The sequence below is a fragment of the Octopus sinensis genome, linkage group LG24 (assembly GCF_006345805.1).
Source record: "Octopus sinensis linkage group LG24, ASM634580v1, whole genome shotgun sequence".
NCBI lineage: Eukaryota > Metazoa > Mollusca > Cephalopoda > Octopoda > Octopodidae > Octopus > Octopus sinensis.
In genome coordinates this window covers 9,911,088-9,923,426 of record NC_043020.1, presented here as the reverse complement: position 1 = coordinate 9,923,426, position 12,339 = coordinate 9,911,088, and the positions used below count along the sequence as shown (strand labels likewise).

The window sequence follows — 12,339 nt, the reverse complement described above, 5'->3', positions numbered from 1 at the left end:
GCATTTATTTTTGTGGAGGCGCGTGGCTTAGTGGTTAGGGTGTCAGCATCATGATCATAAGATTATGGCTTCGATTCCTGGACCGAGCGACGCGTTACCTTCTTGAGCAAGACACTTCATTTCACGTTGCTCCAGTCTACTCAGTTGGCAAAAATGTTTACATGTATTTGAAACACACACACACATATATATATATATGTAACATACGAGTAAGATTGTTGCCAGAGCAACAAGCTGGCCTCGGTGCCGATGGCACGTTAAGCACACCATTCAAGTGCGATTGTTACCGCATCGCCTTACCAGCACTTGTGCTGGTGGCATGTGAAATATTCAAGCGAGGTCGTCGCTAGTGCCGCTGGACTGGCTCCTGTGCAGGTGGCACATAAAAAGCACCAGTAAAATTTCCACTTATTTCATATTTTTATTTTCCTAAAATTTAGGTGAGTGTGTTACATTATAAGGCACGAAAAGAAAATGACTCTCCCCAGACACAACAGAATATGCTTCAACACGCGAAATCATATAAAGAATCTTGCAAACCAAATCCCAAAACGAAATGTATATATATGTTGTTTGATCCTTCTTGAGCCATGCCTGGCTCATAAGGGCCAGTTTCCCGGTTTCCTTGGCATATAGGTTCCCCACCTGGACTGGACGCCAGTACGACGCAGGTGAGCTGCAAGATGCAAGAGTGAGCCTTCTTGAGCCATGCCTGGCTCATAAGGGCCAGTTTCCTGGTTTCCTTGGCGTATAGGTTCCCCACATGGACGGGACGCCAGTCCATCGCAGGTGAGCTGCAAGATGCAGGAGGAAAGTTGTGGCGAAAGAGTCAGCAGAAGTTCGTCATTACCTTCTGCCGGAGCCGCATGGAGCTTAGGTGTTTCGCTCATAAACACACACATTGCCCGGTCTGAGATTCGAACCCACGGCCCCTCGACCACGAGTCCGCTGCTCTAACCACTAGGCCATGTGCCTCCACATATATATATATACATATATATCATAGAGTGGTGGATTTATAGAATTACCTTTGACTAATCATATCCGTTTGATAAGTGGATCTTAGGTTAAACAGCAACCATAATCCCATGAAACAAAACTACATAAGGAAGCAAAACAACAACAACGACAACAACCAGAACAACAATAAAAAAATTCCACTTACGTCCGACTGAGGAAATCCGGCAACTCCGAGTCAAAGTCTGCAAAGCGAGCTTCATCTTCTTCATCTAAAAGACAGGTGGAGAAATATTTCTCGATGGCACTGGATTTGGTTAGAGCCATGGTGATGTGTCTGCTGGCCAGAACAACTTGCTTCTCTGTTTCCTCATCCTGGGGGCTGAGCCGGTCAGCAGAGACTTTCGCTTCTTCGTCTCCATCCTCTCCAGCCTCCACCTTCTTCTTGTCTACTTTGGCTGCTTCCTCCTTCACCAATTCTGTTTCGCTTTCGGAACAATCCTTGCCAGAATTTGTCTGGTCTGCAGCAGTACAACTAGCCATGTTGATGCTGTGAATATATATATATATATATTGGTAAAAACGGTAAGATAACAAAAGAAAGAAAGAGACCTCAATATTATGTAAATAGAGGAAATTTATCTATACAATAATATGTTACATTACTTGGTAGTCAAGATAAAACTTTGAGTTTCAGATGCCGAAGTGGAAATCCACACACCATCTCTTTGGTTTTCAGATAGCCAGATAACCGAAGAGATGGTGTTGTGGATTTCCACTTCGGCATCTGAAACTCAGTTTTATCTTGACTATTGAGTAATGTAACATATTATTTTTTATATATATATATATCTCTTTACTCTTTTATTTGTTTCAGTCTTTTGACTGCGGCCATGCTGGAGCACCGCCTTTAGTCGAGCAAATCGACCCCGGGACTTATTCTTTGTAAGCCCAGTACTTATTCTATCGGTCTCTTTTGCCGAACCGCTAAGTGACGGGGACGTAAACACACCAGCATCGGTTGTCAAGCAATGCTAGGGGGACAAACACACACACACACACACACACATATATACATATATACGACAGGCTTCTTTCAGTTTCCGTCTACCAAATCCACGCACAAGGCATTGGTCGGCCCGGGGCTATAGCAGAAGACACTTGCCCAAGATGCCACGCAGTGGGACTGAACCTGGAACCATGCGGTGGTTAGCAAGCTACTTACCACACAGCCACGCCTATATATATATATAGGAAGAGGTATCAGAAAAGGTGTGTGTGTGTGTATGTGTGTGTGTCTCTCTCTTTCTCTCATTTAAATATCCACTTTTCCATGCTTGCATGGGTTGGATAGAGTGGGAGTTGCCAGCCCTTACTTATTTCAAAGCAAGGCAATAAACTTCATATTCCCCCCCCATGGACAAACAGGTTCCCACAGAATATTGAAAATGAATGACACTGCTTGTATGACAGTCGTTTAACTGTGGCCATGCTGGAGCACCACCTTTTAGTCAAGCAAATCAACCCCAGGACTTATTCTTTGTAAGCCTAGTACTTAATCTATCGGCATCCGTTGTCAAGCGATGTTGGGGGGGACAGACACAGATACACACACACACACACACACACCAAAAATTGTGAAGCATGACTGTCACCACTACTACACGAACCTGAAGATTGCATAATTTAATGCATGAAAGTACTAGTTCAATCAGAATGAACATTTAACATTCTACTATTTTATTTTATTCTATTCTATTATATTATATAATCTTATATTATATCATTATGAGATTGTAAATAAAACGTGAAAATCAGACAAGGTTGAAATTCCTTTTATTAATATATTTATATATATATACATATATACGACGGGCTTCTTTCAGTTTCCGTCAACCAAATCCACTCACAAGGCTTTGGTCGGCCTGCAGGTATAGTAGAAGACACTTGCCAAAAGTGCCATGCAGTTGGACTGAACCCGGAACTATGTGGTTCGTAAGCAAGCTACTTACCACACAGCCACTCCTATGCCTATCCATATATGTTGGGCTTGTTTCGGAAACTTGGCCATAGTGCTGCACAACGAAACTGAACCCAGGACCATGTGGTTACAAAGCAAATTTGTTACCACTTACTCACACCTGTACCCCTGTCTGTATGTATGCATTAAACATTATGTAACAAGGTTCATCATTTAATCTGAAATAACGCATATATATATATATATATATATATATATATATATATACATAAACATACATATATATATCTACACACACACACATCATGTGTGTATATGTATGTGCATAATATATATATACACATATATATCTTATATATGTATGAATTCACATAACACACACATAGTTGCATATATATATATCATCATCATTGGCAAGCTGGCAGAATCGTTAGCACACCGGGTGAAATGTTTGGCGGTATTTTGTCTGCCGTTACGTTCTGAGTTCAAATTCTGCTGAAATCAACTTTGTCTTTCATCCTTTCAGGGTTGATTAAATAAGTACCAGCTATGCATTGGAGTCGATGTAATCGACTTAATCCCTTTGTCTGTTCTTGTTTGTTGCCTCTACAAGACCCTTGTGGGCAATAAAGAAATATATATATATATATTGCTGTCATCATCAATTAATGTTTGGCTTCCATGCTGGCATAGAACTCATTCTATAAACCATGAGCTAAACGCCCCACCCCCGTCCAATGGACGGTGCTGAGTTGTCAAACATTTAAACCAAATTTTCTCAAAACAACTTGTCCGACCGTCTCATAGGCTACCCCTTTGAGAAACACTGATTTAACCTAAATTTGAGACACCAGCAAAAGAAGAAATAAAGATAGGCGCAGGAGTGGCTGTGTGGTAAGTAGCTTGCTAACCAACCACATGGTTCCGGGTTCAGTCCCACTGCGTGGCATCTTGGGCAAGTGTCTTCTGCTATAGCCCCAGGCCGACCAATGTCTTGTGAGTGGATTTGGTAGACGGAAACTGAAAGAAGCCTGTTGTATATATGTATATATATATGTATATATGATGTGTGTGTTTGTGTGTATGTGTTTGTCCCCCTAGCATTGCTTGACAACCGATGCGGGGTGTGGTTACGTCCCTGTCACTAGCGGTTCGGCAAAAGGACCGATAGATATAGTACTGGGCTTACAAAGAATAAGTCCCGGGGTCGATTTGCTCGACCTGTTTGTTGGAGATGTAAACACACCCAGCATCGGTTGTCAAGCAATGCTAGGGGGACAAACACAGACAAACAAAACACACACATACATATTATAATATACATATATATGAAGGCTTCTTTCAGTTTCCATCTACCAAATCCACTCACAAGGCATTGGTCGGCCCGGGGCTATAGCAGAAGACACTTTGCCCAAGATGCCACGCAGTGGGACTGAACCCGGAACCATGTGGTTGGTTAGCAAGCTACTTACCACACAGCCACTCCTGCGCCTATTTCAATTATTTTAAATATAACAAAGAATTTAGTAAAATAACTTAGTTATCATCAAGCTAGTGTTAGGAACATAAATTGTGACTAAGGTTTGGTGGAAGATTTTAACTCAAAACTTATGGAAACAAGACATTTTACCACAGAGCCAGAGCCGGTTTTGGTGGGTTAGTAACAAAAGGGTTAAGTGGCAACCTCACTAATGCTGGTGGCATGTAAAAGAGCACTCAATACACACTGTAAAGTGGTTGGCATTAGGAAGGGCATTGAGCAGTAGAAACTATGCCAGAGCTGACACTGAGGTTTGACACAGCCCTGCAGCTCACTAGATCCTGTAAAACCATCCAACCCATGCCAGCATGGAAAGCAGATGCTGATGATGCCAATAGCATCCGCAGCCTTAAAACTTACCATGTCAGTGTTGCACATGGCTGTGGCGTAACTAAGTGTGAATACCTCTGCATCACCATCATGAGATCCCATCAACTATCTTTCTTTCAGGTGCAGAGGAACATCAGTGCAAAGGGTGTTCAACATAATGTCACCAGCTATAAAATGTGACTGTGATGCAGAGCTGAAAATCTCAGTTTCTGAGAATGTCGATCACATGGTGGTGACCTTATTAGGAACAAGACTGTTTCTATGGTGTTACATTTGGGTCACCATGACACAGGAAGCTATCACTTATCTTCTTTCTTGATATACATTCCAGCACAAACACAAATTCAGATCTGGAATATATATATTCGTTTACCTATCTTAGTCATTTGACTGTGGCCATGCTGGAGCACCGACTTTATGTCCCTGTAACCTAGTGGTTTGGGAAAAATGACCGATAGAATAAGTGCTAGGCTTACAAAGAATAAGTTGTGGGGTTGATTTGTTCCACTAAAGGCAGTGCTCCAGCATGGCTGCATTCAAATGACTGAAACAAAAATATCTATCTATACTATCTATCATCTATCTATCTATCTTCTATCTATCTATCCATATATATATATATATATATATAATATATATATAATATATATATATATATGGCGCAAGAGTGGCTGTGTGGTAAGTAGCTTGCTTATCGACCACATGGTTCCAGGTTCAGTCCCACTGTGTGGCACCTTGGTCAAGTGTCTTCTACTAAAGCCTCGGGCTGACCAAAGCCTTGTGAGTGGATTTGGTAGATGGAAACTGAAAGAAGCCCGTCGTATATATGTATATAAATATATATATATGTATGTGTGTGTGTGTGTTTGTGTGTCTGTGTTTGTCCCCCTAGCATTGCTTGACAACCGATGCTGGTGTGTTTACGTCCCCGTTACTTAGCGGTTCGGCAAAAAGAGACCGATAGAATAAGTACTGGGCTTACAAAAATAATAAGTCCCGGGGTTGCGTTGCTCGATTAAAGGCGGTGCTCCAGCATGGCTGCAGTCAAATGACTGAAACAAGTAAAAGAGTAAGAGTATATATAACGGGAAGCTTTATGAAAATAAACAAAAGACGAAGGCAGGTGGAATACAAACAAAAAAATTGTATTAGTATGGTGCTCAGGAATATAAATAAAACAAGTCTTTTACGTTTCGAGCCTACGCTCTTCAACAGAAAGATACACAGAAAAGAAACACGGAAAGAAACAAGGAGAGAAAAAAAATTGCGTGCAGAAGCTAGCGAATCAACATGGCGAATATATATATATATATCTTTATATATAAAAGAGAGGTTGTGTGTCTGTCTCCTACGATTTAGATTCCTAACTACTCCCACATTTTACGGTGCAGTTTAACCAAAACCGGGTATCTTATAGTCGTGATTCATATCGAGCCCTTCTGGGTATTAGCACGCGTCTACGATGAGTCTACGATTTAAAAAAAAAATTTACCATAATTTTTTTCCATTTTAATGCATTTTTTCGCTATTATATAAGGAAAGTAACTCTCTAAAAATGCTTATATAGTTATTTCCCTTACAAACCCGAGCAACGCCGGGTATATGCTAGTATATATATATATATATATTATATATATATATATATATATGAGAGAGAGAGAGAGAGGTAGCTAGATAGCTGGATAGGTAGACAGAAAAGCAAGTAGATAGACATATAGACAGACAGAAGGATGAATAGACAGACAGACAGACAGATCGAGAGAAAAAGACATTAGATAGAGATACCTGTGACTGGTAGACAGACGTATCTGTGTAAACACAGCAAAGATAGACAAAGACAGATGGGCAGACAGTGACAGGAAGGTGACAGATGCATAGATACAGTGTGGCTGTGTTAGATGTACTTATTTGTAAACACAACAAAGTAAATACACCACCGATGTTTTGCGTCCAAATAACTTCAGAAACAAAAAAGCTAAAACAAGGAAAAAATGCCTTCGATGGTGAGCAAAATTCATTTCGGGGCTATTCTTGTCCGACGCTTTACCAACTTTGTCAATCGCTTTAAATTTTGGAACAAGTGCCAGGAATTTTAAAGGGTGTCGGTCGATTACATCAACCGGGAGAACTTGACTGGTACTTTATTTTTATGGATGGAAGCACTCCGTCGGTTACGACGATGAGGGTTCCGGTTGATACGATCAACGGAACAGCTTGCTCGTGATATTTACGTGCAAGTGGCTGAGCACTCCACAGACACGTGTACCCTTAACGTAGTTCTCGAGGAGATTCAGCGTGACACACAGAATGTGACAAGGCTGGCCCTTTGAAATACAAGTACAAGAGAAACAGGAAGAAAGAGCGAGAGAGAGTTGTGGTGAAAGAGTACAGCAGGGTTCACCCCCCCCCCCTGCCGGAGCGTCGTGGAGCTTTTAGGTGTTTTCGCTCAATAAACACTCACAATGCCCGGTCTGGGAATCGAAACCGCGATCCTCCGACCTAACCACTGGGCCTTTGCGCCTCCACTTGTCAGTCGATTACATCAACCGGGAGAACTTGACTGGTACTTTATCTTTATGGATACCGAAAGCATGAAAGGCAAAGCTGACCTCGGTGAAATTCGAACTCAGAACGTAAACGAATCAGCATAAGAAAAAAAAAAGAAGAGGGACCAAACAAAAACACCGCAAGGCATTTTATTTTGTTCAATGCTCTACACATTCTATCAACCCACCACCTTTAATAATTATTTCTAATTTTGGCACAAGGCTGTCCAGTTTTGAAGGGAGTGGCTTAGTCGATACCATCGACCCCAGTACTTGACTGGTACGGCAGAAACGTTAGCACGTCGGGCGAAATGCTTAGTGGTATTTCGGCTGCCGTTACGATGTGAGTTCAAATTCCTCCGAGGTCGACTTTGCCTTTCATCCTTTCGGGGTTGATAAACTAAGTACCAGCTACGCACTGGGGTCGATGTAATCGACTTAATCCGCTTGTCTGTCCTTGTTTGTCCCCTCTGTGTTTAGCCCCTTGTGGGTAGTAAAGAAATAGGTATTTCGTCTGCCACTACGTTCTGAGTTCAAATTCCGCCGAGGTCGACTTGCCTTTCATCCTTTCGGGGTCGAAATTAAGTACCAGTTACCACTGGGGTCGATGTAATCGATTAATTTGTATGTCCTTCCCCGTTGGTTTGTCTATGTTTAGCCCCTTGTGGGTAATAAAGAAATAGGTACTTTACTTTATCGACCCCGAAGAACAAAAGGCAAAGTTGATCTCTTAGAACGCAAAGAACCGGAACAAATATAGCAAAGCATCTTTTTTCTTTATTTTTCCTCGACGCTCCAACGATTATTTCTTTTATTTACCGCAATGGCTACTGTTGATGGGACGTTACAAGGACAAATCTTTATATATAAAAGAGAAGTTGTGTGGTGTCTGTCTCCTACGATTTAGATTCCTAACTACTCCCACATTTTGCGGTGCAGTTTAACCAAAACCGGGTATCTTATAGTCGTGATTCATATCGAGCCCTTCTTGGTATTAGCGCGCGTCTACGATGAGTCTACGATTTAAAAAAAAAATTACCATCATTTTTTTCCATTTTTAATGCATTTTTTCGCTATTATATAAGGGAAGTAACTCTCTAAAAATGTCTACGATGAGTCAACGATTTAAAAAAAAATTTACCATAATTTTTTTTTCCATTTTTAATGCATTTTTTTGCTATGTTTTGGCTATAACTCTCTAAAAATGCTTATATAGTTATTTCCCTTACAAACCCGAGCAACGCCGGGCGATACTGCTAGTAAATAATAATAAAGAAACCGTTATAGAGCACAGGATGTCAACAGGTGCCAGGTTAAATAGTATTTTTAAACTGCGGAAATCAAGAACCGCATCAACGAACAATTGTATTCCTAGATAGACTTAGCTAGACCTATCCTTGATATTGAAACATCCTTTTAATTTATATTAACGTAATAGTTTATTCAAAACATAATGAAAGTTGAGAACATTGTATCTAATTGATCCGTGATAAATGTCTGTCCAAGCAGGTATATATAAAAATCAATTTGCTAAAAATAGTTTTTTTTTTTCCTTCAATTTCCGCAGTTCAAATCCAAGATATCCCATAGTAGTGAGTTTAGCTTCTCTCTTTATATATTACTAGCAGTATCGCCCGGCGTTGCTCGGGTTTGTAAGGGAAATAACTATATAAGCATTTTTAGAGAGTTACTTCCCTTATAAATTCGGGCTTCTTAGCCATTCTGTTTTTGGTGTCTTCAAGCCATGAAGTCGTTGTTCTAAAAGAACGCTGGTTTCCTTCACAACGCATTACGACGTTGATTTCCTTACACTCCCTTCCCCACAGCTTCACGAGGGAGGGAAGGGGGAGAAGCAAACAGGTGCAGCTGTGAGCGTGGACGCCAACTCCGCCGCCATCGACACACGATGCATTTTATGCATTAAAATGGAATAAAAAAATGATGTTAAATTATTTTTAAAATCGTAGACTCATCGTTGACGCGCGCTAATAGTCAGACGGGCTCGATATGAATCACGACTATAAGATACCCGAATTTGGTTAACTGCACCGCAAAATGTGGGAGGAGTTAGGAATCTAAATCGAAGGGGACAGACACTCACACAACTAGAGTTTTATATATATAGATATTATATTATATTATATATATATATATATATATATATATATATATAACAAAAATAAATAAAACATATGCATTGCTTGACAACCGATGCTGGTGTGTTTATGTCCCCGTCACTAAGCGGTTCGGCGAAAGAGGGACCGATAGAATAAGTACTGGGCTTACAAAGAATAAGTCCCGGGGTCGAGTTGCTCGATTAAAGGCGGTGCTCCAGCATGGCCGCACTCAAATGACTTGAAACAAGTAAAATATAAATAAAAGAAAAACTAAGGTTAGGGTCAGAGTTAGGGTTAAAAAGGCGTTGTAGGATCGACTACTTACGCCTAGCTAGCACGGATGCGCGTGTGCGGGCAGAACCGGGAACGGGACCACTGTTCGCTAGTAGTACCATAATAATAATAATTCGTTCGTTTATTGGCCACAAGGGCAGACAAAAATTCAATTAAAACATCATAAAGGGACAAAACACAGGACGAAAGTTACAAAGGGGTCCGTTTGAAAAAGTCCGTGTACAAAAGCAGGATGATAAAGGAAAAATAAGTAACAGTTGAAATTCCCCAATAAGGGGGCAGGCGCTTCGAAAGGTTACTCGTAGAAAAAAACCCATAAAAGTCACGGGAGCCTGGTCAAAAAAAAAGGGGGGGGGGGTAGGGTAGAGAGCTCCCTTTCTCCTTTTATATAATAATAATAATTTCAAATTTTGGCACAAAGCCCAGGAATTTCCTGGGAGGCGCGGCTATAATCAATTACATCGACTCCGGTGTTCAACTGGTACTTTCTTTTATATTGACCCCCCGAACCCCGAAAAAAGATGAAATGAAAGGGGCAAACTCGACCTCGGCAGAATAATAATGATAATAATAATAATAATAATAATAATAATAATAATAATTAATTTGATTGACCAGAAGAGATCAAAATATTGAAGACAATATAATAATAATAATAATAATAATAATAATAATTTATTTCTTTATTACCCACAAGGGGCAAAACACAGAGAGGACAAACAAGGACAGACAGACGGGTTAAGTCGATTACATCGACCCCAGTGCATAACTGGTACTTAATTTATCGACCCCCGAAAGGATGAAAGGCAAATAATAATAATAACAATAACAATATCAACAACAATAATAATAATATAATGAAAACAGTTTGATTACCAGATAATAGAGAATGATAGTATATATATATATATATATATATATTATATATATATATATATATATATATATATACATATACGGATGTATATATATCTACATCACACACACATAAAATATATATATATTACTATCATTATATATTATATAAGTATCTATATATATATATATATATATATATATATATATATATACGGATGTCTATATATCTACATCATACACACATAAATATATATATTTATATATATATATATAATACAGGGTTGTCCCAAAAAAAATGCATACACATAGTGGTTCGGCAAAAGAGAACGATAGAATAAGAACTAGGCTTACAATAACAAATTTACAATTATTTAAGGTGTGTATACTTTTTTGGGACACCCTGTATATATATATATATATATATATATATATATATATAATGTATGTATGTATATGTGTATATATACACATATACAACACGAAAACAGTTTGATTACCACATAATAGAGAATGATAGTATATATTATATATATATATACGGATGTATATATATATCTACATCACCCATATATATAAATACATATATATGTATATATGTGTATATATACACATAATAATAATAACAATATCAACAACAATAATAATAATGAAAACAGTTTGATTTACCAGATAATACAGAATGATAGTATATATATATATTATATATATATACGGATGTATATATATCTACATCACACACATATATATATATATGTATGTATGTATGTATATGTGTATATATTATATATATATATATATATATATGGTCAGTCAGTTCACAAAATACATTTCACTCCATTATGTAAGCAATTTTGTTGTATACTCGCTTCTTCCTCTGATCCTTGGTCGACGTGGTGGTCGTATCGGGAATGTTTTTACTGCTATACACTACCAACAGGTGACAAAAAACAGCGACGACGAAGCCAGGGGTCGACGGATCGAGTCGCCGTGCTGGTAGACAACTGGCCACGACTACTCACTCCTGGCAGCCTCGTTCTCGGTTTATTTTTTCTCTTTATGAAGTAGTCACTCCTTCCTGGGAAATTTTGCTCAAATGGAATCTACATTACGTTACAACATACGCACATTCACGCGCATGTGTATATATCTCTCTATATATATCTAGATATCTAGATATCTAGATATCTATAACTAAGCGCACGCACGCGCGCGTGTGTATATATGTATGTTAACAAGGGTCTTCGTTATATGAAAACATATATATATTTAGGAACTGTGTGGTAAGTAGCTTGCTTACCAACCACCTGGTTCCGGGTTCAGTCCCACTGCGTGGCACCTTGGGCAAGTGTCTTCTACTATAGCCTCGGGCCGACCAAAGCCTTGTGAGTGGATTTGGTAGACGGAAACCGAAAGAAGCCCATCGTATATATGTATATCTATCTATCTATCTATCTATCTATCTATCTATCTATCTACTATCTATCTATCTATCTATCTATCTATCTATGTAATATATATATTATAATATATCTATATATATATATATAATATATATATATATATGTATGTGTGTGTGTATGTTTGTGTGCTGTGTTTGTCTCCCCAACATCGCTTGACAACCGATGCTGGTGTGTTTACGTCCCCGTACATTAGCGGTTCGGCAAAAGAGACCGATAGAATAGTACTAGGCTTACAAAGAATAAGTCCTGGGGTCAA

The 12,339-nt window shown here is 39.0% G+C and overlaps 1 protein-coding gene across 2 annotated transcripts in view; it reads right to left on the bottom strand.

The window, feature by feature from the left end:
• Positions 1 to 11,672, bottom strand: part of LOC115223901 — a 14,244-nt gene extending 2,572 nt beyond the window's left edge. Inside the window, exons 1-2 of one of the 2 annotated variants that reach the window (XM_029794625.2) lie at positions 11,290 to 11,672; positions 1,166 to 1,507 (exon numbers count right to left, since the gene is read on the bottom strand). In XM_029794625.2, the coding sequence (XP_029650485.1) occupies positions 1,166 to 1,500 (335 nt within the window). In that variant the 5' untranslated portion in view covers positions 1,501 to 1,507; positions 11,290 to 11,672. Of the gene's footprint in view, positions 1 to 1,165; positions 1,508 to 10,641; positions 10,715 to 11,289 lie in introns of those variants that run through there. The other variant, XM_036513040.1, reaches the window with a different exon arrangement.
• Positions 11,673 to 12,339: the final 667 nt, after the last annotated feature.